General features: G+C 57.8%; 7 protein-coding genes across 7 annotated transcripts; 5 read left to right on the top strand and 2 right to left on the bottom strand.

Annotated features, from left to right (window-relative positions):
• Positions 1-1,098: 1,098 nt before the first annotated feature.
• MYCTH_2301914 (uncharacterized protein) lies at positions 1,099-3,737 on the top strand. Its single transcript, XM_003661907.1, has one exon. The coding sequence runs from the start codon at positions 1,142-1,144 to the stop codon at positions 3,341-3,343; it is 2,202 nt and encodes a 733-aa protein (XP_003661955.1). The 5' UTR covers positions 1,099-1,141; the 3' UTR covers positions 3,344-3,737.
• Positions 3,738-3,854: 117 nt separating this feature from the next.
• On the bottom strand, positions 3,855-4,335 carry MYCTH_2117287 (uncharacterized protein; the record flags this gene model as incomplete). Its single annotated transcript, XM_003661906.1, has 4 exons — positions 3,855-3,871; positions 4,003-4,146; positions 4,219-4,223; positions 4,277-4,335. 4 exons carry the CDS (start codon positions 4,333-4,335, stop codon positions 3,855-3,857), a joined length of 225 nt encoding a protein of 74 aa, XP_003661954.1.
• Positions 4,336-4,543: 208 nt separating this feature from the next.
• On the top strand, positions 4,544-6,357 carry MYCTH_2301913 (uncharacterized protein). The gene is made up of 3 exons (XM_003661905.1): positions 4,544-5,374; positions 5,488-5,658; positions 5,782-6,357. The coding sequence occupies exons 1-3, from the start codon at positions 4,982-4,984 to the stop codon at positions 6,142-6,144; spliced, it is 927 nt and encodes a 308-aa protein (XP_003661953.1). The 5' UTR covers positions 4,544-4,981; the 3' UTR covers positions 6,145-6,357.
• Positions 6,358-9,146: 2,789 nt separating this feature from the next.
• Positions 9,147-12,507, top strand: MYCTH_2301911 (uncharacterized protein). The gene has a single exon (XM_003661904.1). The coding sequence runs from the start codon at positions 9,258-9,260 to the stop codon at positions 12,264-12,266; it is 3,009 nt and encodes a 1,002-aa protein (XP_003661952.1). The 5' UTR covers positions 9,147-9,257; the 3' UTR covers positions 12,267-12,507.
• A 2,473-nt stretch (positions 12,508-14,980) lies between these two features.
• MYCTH_2301910 (uncharacterized protein) lies at positions 14,981-16,131 on the top strand. Its single transcript, XM_003661903.1, has 2 exons — positions 14,981-15,370; positions 15,574-16,131. The coding sequence occupies exons 1-2, from the start codon at positions 15,145-15,147 to the stop codon at positions 16,041-16,043; spliced, it is 696 nt and encodes a 231-aa protein (XP_003661951.1). The 5' UTR covers positions 14,981-15,144; the 3' UTR covers positions 16,044-16,131.
• Positions 16,132-16,591: 460 nt separating this feature from the next.
• MYCTH_2301909 (uncharacterized protein) lies at positions 16,592-18,534 on the bottom strand. Its single transcript, XM_003661902.1, has one exon. The coding sequence runs from the start codon at positions 18,229-18,231 to the stop codon at positions 16,705-16,707; it is 1,527 nt and encodes a 508-aa protein (XP_003661950.1). The 5' UTR covers positions 18,232-18,534; the 3' UTR covers positions 16,592-16,704.
• A 982-nt stretch (positions 18,535-19,516) lies between these two features.
• On the top strand, positions 19,517-20,908 carry MYCTH_2301905 (uncharacterized protein). The gene is made up of 3 exons (XM_003661901.1): positions 19,517-19,865; positions 19,943-20,391; positions 20,475-20,908. The coding sequence occupies exons 1-3, from the start codon at positions 19,689-19,691 to the stop codon at positions 20,851-20,853; spliced, it is 1,005 nt and encodes a 334-aa protein (XP_003661949.1). The 5' UTR covers positions 19,517-19,688; the 3' UTR covers positions 20,854-20,908.
• Positions 20,909-21,248: the final 340 nt, after the last annotated feature.

Raw genomic sequence — 21,248 nt, 5'->3', positions numbered from 1 at the left:
TCGCGTTCCAAGTACCTCCTGCGCTTTCGCCTGTCTCGAGCTCTGGTAAGTAGGGAGGGCTACGGAGCGAAAAGCCGAACTTGTGGGTTACGGCGTCGAGCTGTGAGCCCACACGTTCCATAAAACTTGCGACGTGTTGCCAGCTGCGTACCACGCGCCACAACCTCTTGCGACAACATTCGAACTGTTTGTGAGCTTCGTGGAGACTGCCGGATCGGCCATGACGGTACCTTTCGAGGAATGCGAGACTTGAAGCAGCAGCACTTAGTACACGCGGGACAACTCTTCCAAATCGGACGACCGACCACCCCCACTACGGGATCGCTGCGACAGCTAACCCAGGGCTCAGCAAACAAAAGCACAGGCACAGACAGCACAAGCACCATCCCACATTGCATTCCGATCAGGGCGCTCGCCGCTCTTCCCAATCCTACAATACACTAATTGCTCAGAGGCCTGGACGGTCTTAGCTATCACCTCAACGGCAGGCAACCAGCCGCAACTGGGGCTGAAGGGGGAGCCACTGCGGGACGAATCGAATGCCGGGAAAACGTTAGATGACAGGGGAAACGGCGGCTCGGCCAGCAACACCAACCCAAGCTAGCTCACCGGTGAGGAAGTGACAGGGGCACGAAACCGGCCCGAACGCGGAAGGCTTCTAGAAAGGGGCGGTGTCCAAGTCGGCAACCCCGGCTTCCCTCATTGATCGGCTCGAACGTGCGTGCAGCTTTCGCGGCGAGTTCTCAAAGCGCAGCCGGGAATCCTTGAGTTACCCTGCGGCAGCACCGCCGAATCTGGGAAGGTCTGACGTCAAAGCGGTTGATTGCCAATTTCCCTGTCCCTTTTTCTTTACCGGCAGCGGAACCTTTTTTTTACTGGTCGTTTTGGAGTGTGATTGTGACGAAGGCTTTGCGGGAGATTTCAGCGGGGTTTAGGGGCCAGCACCCACTGGACCTGCAGCACCCGACGCACCGGAACTCGCGCCGCGGGCAGCCCGGGCGGGGCGCCTAGTTTACCCCCCGTCGCGGCCGCAGCAACCCCCCTGGTAGGTACCTAAGGTGGTAGGTAGTGGTATCTGGGGAGAGAGAAAAAAAAAAAAAAAAAAAAAAAACCCGCTTGGGAGGCTTGGAGGGGAGAAAATATGGAGTATCTCTCAGGATACGCAGCCGCCAAGGCCCCTTACCTCACTTATGAAATCGAGGGCTCGCCGCGATCGCGCAAAAAGCCGACCCGTTCCAACTCGACGGCTGCGCCGGTGATACAGAAGCGATCGCGCACCATTTCGGGCCACACGCACGCCAGGACGAACAGTGCGAGCACAAGCAGCAGCGGCGGGCGCATTGAGCATAACGCACCACCGCCGAACAGCGCAGGGTGGCTGCAGCAGGCACCGGCCGGCGCCGACGCCAGCGGAAGCCGACACGAGTCAGCAGGCACCGCAGTGGCGTCGAGCCTGCCAGACTGTGCGGATTCGACGCCCGAGCAGCATCGTGACCACCACCACAATAACCACTACTATCCCCCTACGGCGCGCCGCAATTCGAACCGTGACCACGACCACGACCACGACCACGACCACGACCACGACCGCCACCGCCACCGCCACCGCGACCATCGGATGTCGTCGTCGCACAAATACTTCCAGGACAAGCAGCTGCCGGCGACGCCCCGACTCAACATCGCGTCAGACGCCAGCGCCAGACCCTTGGGCACCGGCAACAACTCGGAACCCGCCACGGCCGCCCATAGTGTCGGCAATCCCGGCGCGGTCGTTGCCGCCGTCACCTTTCCCGACCGTCGCACGCAGCAGCACGGGGCCATGCTCTCGGCATACCCGGACGGGTCAGGTAGGATGCCTGTCCCCGGCGGCGGTGGCGGCACCCGGGCCGAGAGCATATCCAGCGTCTCGGGCGCCACCACCATGAGCAGCCGCACGATGCACTCGACCGAGCACACGTCCGAGTCGGCCCATCAACACCGGCCCTTCGTCGTCCGCAACGGGCGCACCTACCTCGCCGACCCCACCCTACCATATCCCTTACCGGTCGACCTGGAGGAGCTGCACCGGCAGAGCCTCAAGACCATGCTCCTCATGCAGCTGTTCGGCCGGCCAATATGCTCGCCCGCGTTCGCCAACAAGCCGCCGCCGCGGATCCTCGAGGTGGGCTGCGGGAGTGGCTTCTGGAGCATGATGTGCTACAAGCACTACGAGGCGCGGGGCCAGCACAAGGACGTTTCCTTCACCGGCATCGACATCGTACCGCTGCCACCCAACGCGTCCCCGAGCGACGGCGCTGCCGACCTGCGGCCGGACAAGTCCATGAATTGGCGCTTCGTGCAGCACGATCTGCGCAAGGTGCCGCTTCCCTTCCCCGACGCCAGCTTCGACCTCATCATGGTCAAGGATATGGCGCTCACGACCCCAATGTCGATGCAACAAACCCTCATCGAGGAATACATCCGCCTCCTCACCCCCGGCGGGACCATCGAGATCTGGGAGACCGACAACATGATCCGCATGCTCCGCCCCCATGTGCCCGATTGCACCACTACCTCGGGGCCGACCGAATGCAGCTGTGCTGACGGCGACAGTCACGCCTCGCCCATGACCACCACCACCACCACCACCACCACCACTACCACCGCAGCAGCGGCGGAGGCGGCGCACGCCCCGGACGGCGGCGACGGGACCGTCTCGAACGACAACGACAGTAGCAACACCACCACCGCAACCAAGGACAAGGAGACCGAGATTGGCGGCGCCTACATCATGACCGCCAACACGCCGCTGTCGACCCCGCTCAACAACTTCCTCGTCGAGTACAACATGTGGGCCTCGCGCGCCCTCGAGGCCCGCGCCCTCTGCGCCATGCCCTGCACCGTCATCGGCCCGCTGCTGATCCAGGAGGACGAGATGCTGACGGGCGTCGGCTCCCGCCGGCTCGCCGTGCCGCTCTCCGAGATCCGGTGGGAGCGCGAGGGGGTCGGCGGCGTCGTGACCAAGGACGGCAAGAGCTACATCGAGACCAAGGCCGTCCGGCGCGTCGGCGATAACAACGACGGCGGCGGCGGCGGCACGTCCGGCCCGGGCAGGGACGGCGGCGGCGGCTGTCGGGCACATAGGGGCCTGGACCCGGCGGCCGCGGCGCTCAGGAGGACGGCGCTCGTGACGGTCGTGCAGATGATCCAGGGCCTGGAGCCCATGCTGCGCGAGGCCAGCGGCAAGAACCAGGACGAGTGGGACCTGTGGGTGGGTAAGATGATGAACGACCTGGTGAGGGAGAACGGGACGAGCTGGGGCGAGTGCCTGGAGGTGGGCGCGTGGTGGGCGAGAAAGAGGTGAATATGATCTCTTCTCACATACTCTCTCTCTCTGTCTCTCTCTCTCTCTCTCGTCGCCTCTGACCGCTGCATGGAGCGAAATGCACGCAGCTTGGGGAGGAGGAGTAGGAGTAGGAGGAGGAGAGAGTGGGTTGCTGGCTCATCGGCTCCAATACGAGGACAGGGAGGTGGGAAAGAGTGATATACGGAAAGTCTGCATGTATGTACGGAGTATGCATATGTATGTACATACGGTCTGTGAATGTGTTGGTTCAAGGGTGCTTGGTTTTACTGTCTTAGGTAGCTGTTATTTTATCTAGGAAGGGCCGGAATCCACAACAAATTTTCTTTTTTTCTTCGTCCTATGCTCCATCGTATCGTTTCCGCAAGGTTCTGTATCGTTTGAGGTAGTAGCTGCGCGCGATTGGGTCAGTAGAGTAGCAGGAACTCAGTGCTCTGGCGCCCAGCATAGTACCGCATGTTCGCGCGACAAAGAGGGTATTTATGTATGTACAGTACAGTACAGGTGACACTTACAGCGCCTCGATCTCTGCGTTAGAACGAGCAGAGTCAGCACGATGCAGTTGATTCGCCCGCTTTGCATACCGTTGTTGGGGGGGGGGGGTTCGTTTTATCTCCCCAGAACCAGGGGCCTATCCAGGGCAATGCGGAAAACGTTACCTTTCCTCACAAACTCGGCCCGCGCGATGCCCTCTCGGATCTCTTTTTCGTCCGTCAGGTGCGCCTTGGCCATGAAGGCTCGGTGCAGTCGCGGCCGAAAGAAATCGTAGCCTTGGGGATAATCGCGACCAAGGTACAGAAGCTCTGTATGGATGCGTGGTGTAAGCCATCAAGACCAATCTCAGGAGAAGCAGGATCTGGTCCATTCCATGACACCTAATCTCTTTTCCTATAGAAGTGTGTGCTCGATGAATGGGGGGCAGGCAAGGATGACTTGCGCTTGTAGATGGCGATGACCTGTCTCCTCAGCTCGGGATTTGGAACTGTAGTCATCGTGGTGGAATTATCTCTTCTTTCATCACTCGGAATGCTTGCTTGCGGCCTGTATGTACTGTACTGTACGTATAAATGCAAAGTAGTTGGAAGGTACGGATGGTTTGTTAACGAGACCTGGCGAACCGCGCTGACGACATGTGCAGGCCCACTTTGCCTTTTTGAGCTGGTTCACCGTGCAGGTGCAAATAGCTCTGCAAGTCCTGTAGATTGTGCGTCGTTCCTTCTCCTTCAGTGTTATTTCCCTATCCGTCTCGGTTCAATTTTCTCGAGTCTTCGGTTGGCCGTTCAACTCTAAACTTGCCGCTTTGCGAGGATTCCAATTGGAATATGGGTATGGTGATTATGGTGACGGGTGACGGGACGCGGCTGGCATCGGCCGGACAGACCTCCCCACTCGTTTCATCCCTCGCTCGCCGCCCTGCCGACAGGCCGAGCCGATGGCGACAGAGCTGGAGCCTCGGGCGGAATTGGTTTAACTTGCCGAGAGTGGCTGGACAACAGGACGAGTTTGCCTTCCTTGCGCACCCCGAGACAGAAAGTCGAAAGCCGTGTGCCATTACGACCTGCATCAGCTTACAAGACAATACCTATTGATCAGACCAAAGTCAATTGCCTGTACATACATGCGCGGTAGTCAACTGCAATGCCCGCCCGTCTCCCGTCCGTCCGCACGGGCGTGAGACTCTCCGGCAGCGCGTTCCGGCGCGCACCTTCTGCGTCTGCATACGCATCTGCATCATCCCAACTCTGCCTGCACCGCCGGCCATACTCGGCCGCCGCCAGCAGCTCACAAGCTCCCGAGTCTGAGGTACAACCTCCACCGCCCCCGCCGCGATGGATCAGCGACCTACCGGCGCGCATCGGCAAGTGCCTCGCCTTTGGTTGCAACGCCCGGCAGGTCTCGCAGGCGGCGGGCGTTCTGCGCACGATAGCGACCGAGTGGAAGGAGCTGCTGGCCGCGAGCGAGGGGTTCCTCACAGGCGGACGTCGCGGGCTGGAATCGAGGGAGATCGCCTGGGGCGAGATGGACAGCTTTGTAGGTCCTACCCGTTTTTCATCCGACTCATCAGACATCGCGATAGGGAGACGGGGCTTGGGTAATTGCTTGACTGAGACAGGGGACCGCTAATATATGCATGTTGTCACAAGGCACACGTCAATAACGTCAACTATTACCGCTACGCCGAGTCGGCGCGGGTGAATTGGATCACCAACTTTGCCGTGCATGTTGATCCGAAGCATCGCAAGCAGTGGCGCGAGCTCATGTCTCCCATTTCCACGGGGCTGATCATGCGTAGCTTGAAGGCCGATTTCAAGTTTGTACGTGCCAGAGCCTCAACTTCACCCCGTTTCCCTTACCTGATCCCCCACGTTTCACACCCCCCCTTTTCCCACTCACGGCCTTCTCCTCGGTTTTACTGAGCTAACAGGTACCCTCCCCAGCCCATGGTCTACCCGGACAAGATCTCAGTTTACCACAAGTTACGGAAAAGGCCGGAGTCAGACCCCGCCCCAAGTTCCTTCTACCTTGACTGCGTCGTCCTCTCACACCGGCACAGGCGGATCTCTTGCCGTTTGGAGGAGGATATTGTCATCTACGATTACAGAAAGGGTGGCAAGACGAGCATGCCTCAATTCATGTTAGACATGTTTGAGGAGACGTGGAAGCTGCAAGAGGAGGCCAAGGCGCAGGCTCGGCTGCGGATATCAAGGCTTCACGAGGAGGTTGAGCAGCTAGAGCGCGAGACATGGAACAGGCCGGATGCCGTCGAGGACATGGGCAGCGCCGTAGGAGGGAGCAAGTGACGGGCTCCACAACACCTGGGTTCCTGTGCGGATAGATGGGGTGTACCGATACAGTAAAGCGAGCCTTTTCATCCTCGTGTTCTCTTTCGAGTCCGAGTTGGCTAGAAAAAGGCATCTTTCTGTAGTTAATCCTGTGGCCCCTCTAATGACTACATCCAACGATATACCGGAAAGAGCTCCCGAAGTTTGCGCCGGCTTAGCTGGCCCGGGGCGCACAACAAAAGGTTGACGTTTTCGGAACAGAACGGCATCGGACGCCTCGAAAATCGTCTCTGGCAGGGCTGTTGCAGAGACTCCATCACGGAATCATGGAGTGGTGTGGTGATAGTTTTGAGTTAAGGTTGAGAAAGCTCTTAGTCCGCGAGGCTGACCGAGACATTTAGTAGTTTGACGTAGTGATACACCTACGTTTTGGAGCAGGCAATCCGCTCGCCAGAAAGCGGTGGACAGCTCCTCAACTACTGCATACCAAGTACTAATCACTACGCAGGCAAAGTGCAAGCGAAGCCTGGAGATGTGTCGTGGCCGAATACGGAGAGTACTATCCGTAAAGCATGCAATGAGTCCCCCTCATGTAGCGGCGTATACATTTACACACAAAAGCAGCAATTTCCGGCTGCCCGGCCCTCCACGGCCCCGAGTCCGGCACAGAGTACAGAGCAGTAAAACGAGAAACACTGGTCACACAACAAGGAAGCAGTAGTTGGCTGCTCTGTTTCCGTTCTCTTCTTCCCCTTTCTATAGTCTGCCTCTGCTCACGTTCACCTCCTCGCTACCGTCTTGTTTCCTTCCCAAGGATCCCCAAGTTGAGCGTACCTGATAGAATCCAAGTTGGGAGTATGTAAACCGTACTTCGTACTGTACGGACTACTGTGTCACCTACCTACCATGCGACCCACCTACAAACGGCGAGCCCAATCACGACGAGCAAATTCCGAAAAGCAAATTCGGGCGCCGGCTGCACGCGAAGCTTGGCCGAGGGATCGCCAAGCGTTCTTGCCGTCACCTTAACTGCGCAGCGTAGTACTGTACACAGTCTGATGTACTTGCGGGATTTGCCGATATTGGCCAGAGTGCGGTCGCTGATTCTGTTTCTCCGGTGTCGCTCTGGAAGGCCAACGAAAATACACTCAAGTTTGCTGGATATGCAGACCCAGTCAATTGTATGTACAATGAGTGCCATGGGCTCCCAGTCTCCCTCAGAGACAATACCCCGCGCTTCAACGGAGAGGGAAGGTGGTCATCATCGCTTCCAGGGCTGGTGGGCCAAGACATTGGCCGGACCAATCGGTTCTGAACAAATGCCGATGATCAACGTCTGCCGCCGCCCGGGTGCATGCCTTTCAATCCATGCGCCTGACAACTTTCGCTGCCTGGTGTCCATAATCCGTGTAACTCCTCCCTCCTCCATCCACATAACGTTATCTGAGACCCTCGTTGATGAGGGGTTGCGATAATGCGGTTGGCCAATTAACTGTGACAGCATCTGCACACAGCAATCCGGTGCGTTGCTCTTCTTGCAAGTACCACACCGGCCTCGACCCTGGCTTGAAAACGAACACACACATTGACTGCCACCGGGTTCCGTCGCGAGAAAGTCTGACCCTGGTTGCGTTTGAAAGGTCGCCTTTTATTGCCCTCAGACGCTATCGTGAGCCTTACAGGGCGGCTCTGTGAACACAAAAGGAGAAAAAAAAAAAAAAAAACACGTCGCACTTGGTCTGGCATCCGGTGCTGGCTGGCTGATATCAAGCAGCGATCGACGTGCCCAAGTGCAGAGTCGCTCCCCCGCATCCCCAGCATGCAATGCCCTTCGTTTGTGCTGTTGTGTCTCATTCGGTATGTACCGACACACATGCAGTTCCCTGCGTTAGAGATGATTCTATCGCCTGCATGATGTTCAGTGTTGGCGAAAGGACCTGTGAGATTGCATGTCCACAACCTGGTTTTTCGCGATGGGGCTTTCATTGGGTAATGGTTACCACCTTCGCTCTTTTTTTTTTTGTGATGTACTGTACTCCATAGTAGAAGGCTTCTGGGGCGGCAAAGATTCGTCGCTTTCCTTAGTGCTCCGTACACTAGCGCTAGCGCCGACGTCCGAGATCCACGGCCTTCGCGAACCGGAAATCTGAATTGTGGAAGTCCACTCAGCCATTTTTTTTTTTTTTCATCACCATCAATCCACTGGCAACTTCAGTGGATCTGCCCCTCCGAATGGCTAGTCAATCGTACAACGTATGCGCAGGCGAGAACTGAGCCCGGTTTGTGATTCAACCAAGCGGGTCGCTTGGAGACGGAACAGAGAGCGTCCGTTGTTCTAGCTCGGTAGATCCGATCGACGTTACGGAGTAGAGCCTCATCCTATCCGCCGCTCGGCCTTGCTCCCATTCAGTAGCAATAACCAGCCAGTTTGAGCAAGGCTGGACTCATCCGCGCAAGCATTGTCTAGGGGTTGCTACGCCTCTCTGTTTAAAGGTTTTCATTTTTTATTTTTTATTTATTTATTTATTTTTTTCTTTCGCCAACTTTTCCTTTTGTATTTGGGTTGTTTGGGGAGGGGAGGGACTCACACGCATCATCTGCCCGTACTGTGCGAACCAAACGCCTGTTAAGGCAGCGGGGTGCTGGGTAACTTAGTTACTGCCCTGGCCCCTGCAGAGGCTGCGGCTATCCACTTTCACCATATTGCCACAGCCCACAGTGCCTACACTACAGCTAAGGGTTCCACCCGAAGGGCACTGGAGCCGCTGAGGCGCCAAATCCCGTCAGCCGCCAACGCCCAAATCCGCTTTTCTCCTTTTAAACACCACCAACCGACCTGCGTCAACCGAGCCCGGACCGCCAGCTTTAGCACGCATTTCCTAGGTCCGCACGACAACGGTGTCAGGAAATCCATCTCGGCATAATCGAACACCTACGGAGCACAACTTAGGGACGACTGCATTGCACACCAACACCAGGCAGTCGCCCGAACAGGAGAAGAGACGACGTTTTCGACCGGGATATTGGTATTGGGGGAGGGACCAACCTCTGCGCGAACCTCCCCGCAGCGACCTTAACCTCAACCACGTGTTGAGCTGGCTCAGAAGCCGCTTCTGGGCCAGCGGATGCGCATGCCTCGCGCGTCAAATTCAGCGAAGCGACACCCGGCAGCGAGCAACCAGCGCGATACCCGCCATGAGAATGGCCTGGTAGGCCCCGGCAAGCGCGTCATCAAGCGAAAGAGCCACGGCCAGCTTGATGACGGTTCCAAGCCCGCCGTCGACAGCGCCTCGGTGCCGCCCGTGCCCCCTCTGCCCACGGCCGCGAATGGTTCCGCAGCGCACCCCGACGACATGGCCCCCGAGCACAGGGCGACAGAGCTGCTGAGGCGCGGGTCTTTGGGCACCTATTCCGAATCTTCGTCGGCCGATTCCCTCCCCGTCCCTCCGACCCACGACGGCCCCCAAGACTCCCACCGGCGGATCGACGTTAACGATGCGAAGAACACCAACGTGCACCGCGACCCAGGCCCCTTGGATCTGGCCATCACCGTCCTCCGGTCTTGCCCGCTCGCCGACACCGTTGCCATCCTGATCATCCTCATGCAGGCCTCGCCCGCCGTGCTGGCCACCATCTACATGCTCTTCACCGTTCTCACCTTTGTGCCGCCAGTGACCACCAGCTCCGGTCTCAGCATCACCGAGATCTTTGACGGCAGCCAGGGGATACCCTCCTTGTGGACTCTGATCTGGATGGACTTCATCATGCTGCTCATCTGGCTGTTCCTCTGGGCTCCAATACAGCAATTCATCCTGGACCTCGCCCAAGTCGTCATCTCCTACACGCTAGGAGGCGGAGCCAGTTCGAGACAGGGAACAACTCCCGGCATCGTGCTCTGCGTTGGCATCGTGGGAATGTCTCATTGGGTTCAAAAGTGGAACGGGCTGTCTCGGTTGACGACGCTGTTTGGTTCGAATCGCTTCCTGTCTACCGATGCGGAGCCGAACATACGGATGCTTGACAAGAAAGGTCCATACGGATGGGTGAGAAGCGTCTTGGCGATCCACATTCTGACCCAGGGTATCGTCCGGTGCATTCGGGAGTGGTACTTGCGGAGGGAACGACGGGACCTGCAGTCGCAGGGCCTTCTGGACCCGGAGTCCGGCAAGTCGGTGTCTTTCCCGCCGGAGGGCTTCTCGGAAGCTGCGCTCATGGCGGCCGATAGCGATGCCCACCTGCAGACAAGCGTGGCGCACCTCACCAACAAGAGACGCCGGAAACAGAGCGCCCAGGTCAGGATCAAGCAGCCGCTTTGGGCGGCGCTCGCCAGCACCAAGATCGTCATGGTCAAGGAGTACGAGCTTTCGCATGCGGCGAGCGAATCGGCCGGGTCCAACGCCACAGATATCCACAACCTCGGCAACGCACCTTTCAACACGCAACCCGAGCACATATGGATATGCTATGTCGGATGCGACGAGGTCTGTTTCAACACGAGTCATTTTCCGGATGTCGGGCAGGACGAGGCCCCACAGGATGACAGCAAGCTGGGGATCGACATGTCCAAGCCTTTTTACGTCAGGGTGAACAATGCTATCTGGCAACCAACGCGCATCATTCCCATCGAAAACCCGGAGGAGGAGAACTACGAAGGAACGCGCTGGACCGGCGACATTTACGGGTTGACCCCTCTGTCGAACTACGAATGCGAGTTTGTCAGCACACGGACGGGTGAGGTGATTTTCTCGACAAGCGTTAGGACCGTGCCGGCGAAGAACAAGGATCCCGAAGCTGCTCCCAAGGCTGCCAGCAACCCGCGATCGCACGCGCGCCACGACTCACCGGCGACGACGCTCCGGGCCTCCATTGCGGCCGCTGAGCTGAAACTGGCTGACGAGAAGGCTCGCCTGAAGGCCGTCCGGAAGGACAACAACCGGAAGCTGAATGCTACGCGGAAGGAAATTGAGAAGCTCACGGCAGCGGCTCAATCAGCCGGGGGCGACGATGAGAAGCTGAGGCAAAAGATTGCGCAAAACAGGATCCAGGAGAAGCGTGCTGAGGAATCCACCAGCGAGCTCGAAGCGCAGCTGAAGGAGCTCGAGACGGTGCCGGAGGCGCTGGTCCAGGAGCATCGTGCCAAGCATGACGAGTGGACGTCGGAAAAGGCCAAGTTCGATCAGGCCCGCGCTTCGTTCAAGAGCTTCAAGGCATCGATCGACAAGCAGGTAAAATCGCTGGACGAGGAGAAGGCCAGCCTGCAGGCAAAGAGGAACAAGATTGCCGCTCGCATCGCCAAGGTCGACGATGAGCACGCGCGCATAACCGACGCGAATGCGAGGGGGTTGAACGAGGCCGAAAGGCGTCGTCAGGAGCGCGCCAATCTTGCGGCCGAACTCGGTCGGGCCGAGCAGAACCTGCGAGAGAGACTCCAGACTCTGCGCCTGAACAACGCCACCAAGCAGGCGCAAGTCCACGCCATGGCTGCCCATATGCAGGAATACCTGGCTAGCTTCCAGAACGAGACGGCCTATGACATGGCGCCGCAGCCCAACCACTTCCCCGCCGCCGCTGCCGGGCCCTGGGCGGCAGCTCCTGCGGGCCCCGCAACCCAGTTCAGCGCCGCCCAGCCCGCGTGGCCGCCCGTGACCATGTCCATGTCCGCTCAAGTTACTCCCCTGATGGCGCCCTCCCAGCTCTCCACGTTCTCGACCCCGATGCAGACCGCGCTCAGCACCCCTCCACAGCCTCACCGGACCAGGGGCCGTTCGTCGTCCATGCTCAGTGACGTTTCGGGCTTCACCCAGTCCACTGACGAGGACGAGCACGACAGCGGGAGCGGGAGCGGCAACGGAAGCCTCAACAATGCGAGCGCCGTCGCTAGCGTGCCCGTCGGACGTTATCGGAATGGTGGCGGGAATCCTGGCGGCGGCGGCAGTGGGAATGCATCTCCGGCCGGCACGGCCACGCTGCGTGGTCCCCCGCCAGGCTTTCACCTCAAGGGCGGTTCCGCTTCGGGATCGGATTCGTCGGGCTCAGCTTCGGGGTTCGGCTCCGGCTCCGGCTCCGGCTCCGGCCGCAGTAGCGTGCGGTCCGGCAGCGGTAGCGGGGCTAGTTTGCGCGAGGCTGCTAGTCCGGTCTGAACTGGTGCTAGGTTGGTTGGGCCCGGCCGGGCTGCGGTGTTGGGACCGTGATATGTTCCTGCATCCGTTGCTTAGGTGTCGCTCGGATTGCTGTATTAGGCGTCTGCTATCTCGCGCTTCCCCTGCCTGACGAGCTGGGCTATTTGTGTCTTGTCTCATCGGCGAGCTTTGTTACCAGGGGGGGAAGTCGCAGCCACTCGAAGCCCTTTCCCGGCCGGAACAGTCCGTCTTTTTTGTTGCTGTGCCCAGTGGCCCATAGATGAATTGGATGTAAGCGTTGGTCAAAAATGCCAAAAAAGTTGCTGGTTTTGTCCCGTTTCGCTGCCCCAACCTCTCTGATCTTCCCAATTTCACACTTGCCTTCGTGTTGACAATAGGCGTGTACTATGGGCGAATTAGGGAGTCTCGGTTCGCTCTGTGCTCCGTAACGTGTTCCCGTTTCGTGTGCTGTGCATCACAAAGCTAGAAGAAGACAGATCAATCAATACTGGGCAACGTGTTGGCCCACCCTTCGACGGGGAACCCTATGCCAGGTTAGGCCAGCCACGCACATGACTGGTATCATCTCCTTGTTCAACAGCAGTTAGGAAATGTGAGCGTGTGCTTTCTTGCTTCAAATACTGTACATGAAATCCAATCTCACCTGCCTATTCGAGTAAGAATCGATGTTTTGTCCCTACTTACCCCATACTTGTACATAACAGGTCACATTTTCCCTCTCTTCCACAACCCTCATGCCCCTCCCCTGGTTAGCTGTTGGGGCTACCAATGCCATTGTGTTAACCGGCCATTGAAGAATGGCGTTATAACAGAGAGAATAATCATGGCTAAATGTCCGCTCTGTGATTCCGCCCATGGTGCACGACCAAGCAATCAACCACTAGGGGAATGCAACAGGGGTGCCTGAATTGCGGGACGGGTGGAGGTTGAAAGAAAAAGAAGAGCACAGGAAGCCACTGATCCCTTGAACTCCCAATTTGGGTACCAACGCTCCGAATCTTTTTGACAATTAAAAAAAAAAACATCACTTAGCTTTTTTGTTTATTAACACCTGTCAGTTGGAGGTTAGTGACGAATGTAGCCCAGAATCAAAACTCTCTGCCTCTTGGGCTCCCGACATCAAGGTGAGGAGAGACTCTAATAGTAGGCTCGCTGCTTAGATCTTGGCATCGACAGGAAGGGTACTAAATGAAAGTACTATATGTACTGTATTTTACGACAAGGAGATCATCTATCTATACTACTTTGTCCCGCTCTTTTTTGTCATGGCCGGGTCATGATTCCTTCCTGCAGACATTGATTTGAATGTTCTATCCACCTGGAGCAATAATTAAACGAAGACGAAGACGAAGACAAGAATGAGGACGAGGAAGGGGCATCAGCCGACACGAAAGCAGAAGCAGTCAGGAACCGAGTCATATGCTCCTTGGCGCTTTCTCATGGCTGGTTCGCCTCGGCTTCTGTTATTAACTAGCGGCGAGGAAGGACATGTCTTTTGGGCCGGCGGCCACGAATCGATTACGAGGAAAGCAACTGGAGGGAGGATTGGAGAAGTGGAGGGATGCCAAGGCCGGTATTACCCCGCAGAATCTCGACGAACCCCCTGTTTCCCCGGAGCCGCTAAGCCGGATGCAGGGGCTACGGTCCGCGCTGCTGTGTAGATGATCAGGGGTTTGGAACCCCCAGATTCTCTTCCCCTTTCAAGGAGGATATGGAGATGGAGTGGCAGCTTAGTCGACCTGTAGATGATATTGGAAGATCGTTCTCACATAGTCGGCATTGAGGTCAAGAATTCAGTAATTACCAGCGCGGACCATTGATTTTCCTTTTCTCTCATTCTTTCTGTTTATACGAATGTATTTTCATAGACAAAACGGGAGGAGTGGGGGCCAGAAGAATAGAAACAAGTCTCGTTCCATGCTTGACACTCTGCTATGGATGTTCGGCTTATTTGGTTGGCTTGCAGCCAACTCCAACAAAGCATGGACGACCTGAATTTGGCGACCAACGGTTCCATTGAGACTGGTCCTTGTAGTATTTATTGTGTAATATGGCCGACCCGCACTCGGACTCGTGATGGGCAGACCAACTTAAGATCCGGGGTATCTGCTTTGTCCTGGCTCACCCAGTCCCTGCGTCGCCCGACAAACACATGTAGGGTTGGGGGTGTCTGGCCTGGATCACGAACTTACTAAAGAACGTAACCTTCCCGTCGACTCCGTTGAGCCTTGGAAGCACAGTCTCGGACTGGGAACAGCAGGTCGGACGGTCAAGGACACAAACCTGTTTCAGACCTGGGCAGCTAGCCCGAAGCGTGTCGAAAAGGGTGCTGGGGCCGAGGCTTTCCTCCCCAACGATCATATGCAACGTCCTACTTCCAACGGCTTTTGACGCTCTCACTTTCCCGGCCGCTCCAGGTGGCGCTCGAATCCGGGGAAGGTTGCATTCCGGAACAGGGAACCTTCTCGCCCTCTTGACAGACACAACCCTAACGCGCCAATGGAGGTCGTAGCTCCTGCATCCATACCTCCCCCCATTCCCCGGCCCAATTTCCCGAGGAGGATGACGGGCCATCCTCCCATTTCTCCTTGGCTAGTGTATGTACACCACACTACCGTGGTGTACAACAAGTGTAGACATCTGATCCGCTCGCGGCAGCGCGAGGGAAAGCGCCCATGGTCTTGGCGGCGGTGGTGTAGGCCGTATACTTATGGCTGTATAAAGGACTGTCTCGGCGTCCCCCAAACGTCGTTCTCGTTCTTCCTCTTTCCTCTCCAGCACGCTCGTTAAGGGACCAGACCGGACCGGACCAACACGCTCGTTCCTAAGCAACCCATCACATTCTGCCCAAAAAGACACCCCCAAAGCAACAGCCACAATGAAGTACACCAGCGCTGTCCTCGCCCTGGCGGCCGCCACGGCCACGGCCACGGCCCAGGACATCTCCATCTTCCCCGAGTGCTCGATGCCCTGCATCATCGACGCCGTCGGCAAGACGTCGTGCGAGTTGACCGACTTTGCCTGCGTGTGCAAGAACATGGACTCGATCAAGCAGGGCGCCACCTCCTGCGTCGTGGACAAGTGCGGCATTGATGTGGCTCTGAGTACGCACACACATCTCCCCACCCTTTTTTTTTCTTCCCCTTTTCCCCTTTTGTTTTGTGTTTCCCCCTCTCGTCTCTTCGTCCCATCAAGCATGATGAATGGGGACTCGGGTTGGTTGTGAAGGAAGGCGAGAAGAGTTTCCGGCTTGACTGACACTGGTCGAACCCCCACCCCCCCTTTTTTCTTTTTTCCCACCGTACAGACGAGGTCCTCCCCGCGACCGAGCAGTTCTGCGCCGACGTCGGAGACGGCGACGGCGACGGCGACGATGGTGAAGGGGAGGGCGACGGCGGCAGCGAGAGCAGCTCCGCCCCTGCCCCGCCCGCGACCAGCACCACCACCACCACCCTGGTGACCAGCACGACCAAGGCTCCCGAGGAGCCGTCGCCCAGCGCGACCGAGGCGCCCGGCGGCGGCGGCGACGAGGACGACGGTGACGACGGTGACGACGACGAGGACGACGGTGACGACGGCGAGGACGAGCCGACCGGGACCACGTCCAGCCCTGGCTCCATCATCACTTCCGAGCCCACGGGCAGCGCCATCCCCTCGGGCGGCGACGACGAGGACACCCCGCCGGCCACCTCGTCGATCGCCACTGCCGGCGCCGCCGTCGTGGGCGCCATGGGCAGCTTCGGCATGATGCTCCTGGGCGCTGTCGCTGCTCTCTAGACCACCTGATGATGCGCCCCGTACGGTGCATTCACATACATGCGTAGCGCAAGGATGTGTTCGCCAAGGTTGATGATGAGGGATGGGATATACGTAGCTTGACGTTTTGAGGTCTATGAAAGGGCGGCTCTTCAAAGTTAGCTAGCTTCCTGAAAAGGAAAGAAACTAAAAGGGGGAACCACTTGAGCTGTCTGTATGTAGGATGCTATGATGAAGATGTTGATGAACTTAGTACCTATGATTGGCTTTGTTACCGTCCCTGAGCTGTTCAGGCGTGCCCCGGATAGTCTAGAAACTCTGAGTTATCGTCCTGTCTCCCGTGATACGATTTCTAGCGCGCTGGCTGGCTGGCTGGCGTTGTTTATCGTGCCGAGCGATGATGGCCCTCCCGTGTCCATAACAGCAGCAGAAGCGAGAGAACAAGATACCGGGTAACTACTCGCATGCAGCTGCTCTTGGACCAGTGGATCAGCCGGTGGCTTTCTTATGCAAATAAATTATTGCTGGGTATCAAGTTCCCTGGGGTCACACCACCCACGGTAGCATCCAAGAAAATAAAAAAAAACAAAAAAAAGAAAGTCGACAAAGCGACAAACCCGCGCAGCCCATGCTATAATGATTCGAAATGCAAATGCAAAACAAACAAAGAGATATGATCCTTCTATGGCTCTTCCGGCGCCCCCTCCCCAAAGGGATAGTTAAACTTCAACAGCCCGTTGAGCCCACCCACCCACGAGTCGTCGTCCTCGGCAATTCCCTCCGAGCCGCCGCTCCTCGCCGAGGACGCCCGGATCACACAGGGCACCCCGCCGCGCCAGCCGTCGGGTCCCTTCTCCAGCGTCTCCCCCTCCACGCGCACCTCCATCCCGATGGTCACGCCGACGCGCCTCTTGCCGTCGATGCTGACGGGCAGCTCGCGCCCCCGGTTCCGCTTGCTCAGCTTCAGCACCACCTTGGTGTGCAGCGGCAGGACGAGCGGGCGGAAGCTGAGGCTGCGCGGGCTGATCGGGGTGATGAGCAGGGACTTGACGAGCGGGTGGACGATGGAGCCGCCGGCGCTGAGGGAATAGGCGGTGGAGCCGGTCGGGGTGCTGATGAGGATGCCGTCGGCGACGGCCTCGGTCAGGAAGTGCGAGTTGACGTAGATGTCTATGATGGCGAGGTGCGGGTGGGAGCCCCGGTCGATCGAGACCTCGTTGATGGCGTGGAGGTAGCGTGGTTTCTGGACGACGCCGTCGCCGCGGCCGCTGCTACTGCTGCTACTGCTGCTGGTGCTGCTGGTGCTGTTGGTGCTGCTGCGATAGCCCTCGCCAACGTGGGTGCTGCTGCCGGACGGAGGGCCGAGGTCGGGTTCGGCGGCCGAGGTGGGCAGGAGCTGCTCGTTGATGTTGCGGCCCTCACTGTCGTAGATGCCGACGCGAAGCCGGTTACGGAGGAGGATCTTGGAGGTACGGCTGAGACCCATGCACTGGCCATTGCCACGGACGGCGTCCCAGCCGGAGAGAGGGGAGAAGTTGGATCGGTCGCCCGCCTGCGCGCCAGCTACGGCGGCGCGGGTGTGCGGGTCTCCCAAGTCCTCTACGGCCACGGAGCACCCGCTCATGTAACACTCCCTCCAGGCCCGCTTGTACTCGCTGAACCTCCACTCGCCCAGGAAACCGAGGGTACCCATGCTGAAGGAGAGGATCGGAGGTACGCTGTTGTGCATGGAGAAGAGGCTTGCTGCCCGCAGAATCGTGCCGTCGCCACCCATGGTGGTAACGATATCAATCTTTCTGGCGAAGAGCGTTGACGCATTGCTCGGGTCGGTCGTGTAGATCGGGAACGGTAGGGTCTCGTGAATGTCCTGGGCGATGTGGCTCTCAAAGACGAGGTTCAGTCCCGGATAGTTGTTGTAGATATGCTTCGCGAACTCGATTGCCTTGGCCGTGACCTTGGGCGCGTGCAGCTTGGGCATCAGCAGTATATTCCGGGGCGGTTGTGGCCAGTGAAGCGAGAGGAGCGACGAGGTTTTGGTCTGTTGGTAGTGCGGGATCTGTCGGTCGGGAAGTGATGCGGCGTCAAGGATTTGCCCACGAGCTGCCGAGGCAGAGAACTGCCGGCATCCTCGAGCCACGGCGCCCACCTTTCCGAGTGCCCCAACAGAGCTGCGCCCGAGGGCAGCCATGGTACAGGAGCTCAGGGCCATGGCGGTGATAGTTCGGAAGTGGCGGTTTCGGGCCAGGAATGACGACCTCGACATGCCGACATGGCGTTTTGATCGCAAATTCTCTCTCTCTCTCTCTTTTTCTTTTTTTTTTTTTTTCTCTCTCTCCCTTCCCTGTCTTGCTATTGTCCGGTGCACTTCCCGCGAGGTGAATATGCGCCGAGTTCCAGCCGTCGCGTTGGGCCCCAAGCCTCAAGAATCCATGGCGAGCTCCCGGCGATTTGGTTAGTGATGGCGCTTTCGTCGTACCACATAGTAGTAACTCGAGAGAGTGTTGCTCCAGACTTTTCGATGACTGACCCGGCATTCCTCTCTTACCAATTCGGCAGCAGTGGAGAACCGACCTGGTGACAGCCGGAAGTACCCACGCCAGGACGCAAGGAGCCAATAGCAGCACGCCGAATGGAACGCAGCTCCCGCTCAAACCACTGGGCTGGGCCCTGCATCAGCCCAAGTCAAGCTCATCAGAAGCCGGCGATTTGCGGGCTCACGTATGCAAGCTCCATCAAGTCACCAGGGTTGTCCTGGATGATTCTGACGCACGCCTTCCCATGTGATCTGCCCGCATTGATGGTGGTGATCTACCATAGTATGTATGTAATCCGTACCAGTATATTACGACGCCCTGGACGCCTGCCGAAATGCCCTTTTGAACGGCTGTGCCACACAAATCTCTAGACAGTTGGGCTCTATCTTTTTTATTTCCTTTGTTGGCGGCGTTGCATTGCCGGAAAGGATTACGAAGTACGGTCTGTACACACTGTGTGTACATACATGTACTGTACATACATACATACATACAGCACACAGTCTGTGACGCGCGCTGCCCGCCAGTTCTGAAGCTGCTGCCGGAACTGGCGGATGACCTCGGCCCTGCCGGCAGCACCAGCTCAGGTTGCAGCCTTGCGGTCAACCTCGTTCACGTATCGCTCAATAAAACCTGGCCCATTAGCGAGACTTCCGATACGGACCACGCCTTCTTCCACCCGCCAAGTTCTCTCTCTATTTCTTATTTCCCTCCGCTATTCCCCCAAAATTACCGACTCTGGCTGCCGCCCTCCCTACGCATCGCTCTTTACGAAACTCGACGCTAGGCCTACTGGTTCGTTATCGATCTGCGTCATTGCGCGCCGGACAAATGGCGGCCGCAGCCCAGTCGCCGGCTTCGGCAGGCTCGACTACCCACCCGTCCGGCCGGGAGAAGCACGGCCAGGTGATGCAGATCCTCCGTGCCATCTCCGTCGTCGTCTACTTCGTGGCCGGCGCCATCGCGTATGCACCCCACCTCCCGCCATCTCGAATGTTCAGCAGTTTGAGAAGTTGAGAAGCTAACAACACGGGGCCCCACGCTTCGTGTCAACGGCGACAACAGCATCCACACGACCCAGCTCCTCGGAGCACCCCTCTACTGGATCAACCGCGAGCTTTACTATGCCTACATGTCGCTCACCAAGCGGTCTTTCGGCTTGCTCATCACTACCATGACCCATTGGTGGGGCCCGACCACGATACGCATCAGCGGCGATGCCTCGGTGGCCGACCAGATCAGGAAGACGGAGGATGGCCTGGTCGAATTCTCGTTCCCCGAGCGCATGATAATGATTGCCAACCATCAGGTATGCAGGGCGGCCTACCGTGAACACGCTCTCGCTGCGGCTCCGGAGAGCTGAGAGGAGCCTAACACGTGCCGCAGATCTACACCGACTGGCTCTACCTCTGGTGGGTCGGCTATGCGAACGCGCCCAAGACGCACGGCTCGCTCTTCATCATCCTGAAGGAGTCGCTCAAGTACATTCCGATTGTGGGCCCCGGCATGATGTTCTACGGCTTCATCTTCCTCTCTCGGAAGATGGCCGTTGACCAGCCCCGGATGGCTTACCGTCTACGGAAGCTCAAGACGACGCACACGGCTCCCGATGGGAAGAAGTATCTGGACCCGATGTGGCTGCTTTTATTCCCCGAAGGAACAAACGCCTCCGAGAACAGCAGGAGTAAGTCGGCCAAGTGGGCGGCCAAGATCGGCGTCAAGGACCCAGAACATGTCTTGTTGCCCAGGAGCACCGGCATCTACTACTGCCTCAGCGAGCTCAAGGGCACGGTAGATTACGTATATGATTGTACCGTCGCCTACGAAGGGGTTCCGTACGTTCCTCTCCCGTAAGGACTATGATTTCTTCCCACTAACCAACACCTACCCATCCCCTCCCCCCACCCCCCCAAAACAGTCGTGGCCAGTTCGGCGAGAAAATCTTCACTCTGGGAGGAACGTACATCAAGGGCCAGACCCCAAAGTCGGTCAACTTTTACTGGCGCCGCTTCCGCATCGCCGACATGCCGCTCGAGAGCCAGGAGAAATTCGAGGCCTGGCTGCGTGAGCGTTGGTACGAGAAGGACGCCCTCATGGAGCAGTACATCTCGACCGGCCGCTTCCCTCCCAACCCCGCCGACGCGGTGAGCAGAGGCCTGGAGCCGTTCCTCGAAACCGAAGTGCGGACTCGGTATCCCTGGGAGTTCCTCCAGATCTACAGCGTTCTCGGCGCCTTTGGCTTAATCGTTAATTTCCTCCTCAAGGTCTGGGGCCGGTTTCTTTCAGTATTTTCCTGAATAACTTCGGCATTTCCACGTGACATGAGATACCCTTCCGCCTGAACACGGATTCTTCTTAACGAACGGCATGCAACTCATGACTAGGGACGAGGGCGGATAACGACGTTTACACTATGGTTGCTTCAATAGGGTTGAGATTGGGTACAGCTGTCCATATCCTGGGGAGACTTCTCTTCGGACACTCCATCCCACAGGAACCGCACCAGGTTAACATTTGATACCTTAAATCGGCGTCGTGAGGGGTTGAGGGACACGTGGCGCATAATGGGATAGCATGCGCAGCGACGCTATAATCCATGTAGCAGTCATATCTTAAGAAGCGATACTTGTATTTCATTAGAAGTATTAGCTTTGAGCCTCTTGCCCCGTCCGCTTTCTTAAAACCCCAAGAA

Source organism: Thermothelomyces thermophilus, chromosome 2 (genome assembly GCF_000226095.1).
Source record: "Thermothelomyces thermophilus ATCC 42464 chromosome 2, complete sequence".
NCBI classification, from domain to species: Eukaryota; Fungi; Ascomycota; class Sordariomycetes; order Sordariales; family Chaetomiaceae; genus Thermothelomyces; species Thermothelomyces thermophilus.
The sequence above is the reverse complement of the archived record's forward strand: the minus strand, read 5'-3'. Positions and strand labels throughout refer to the sequence as shown.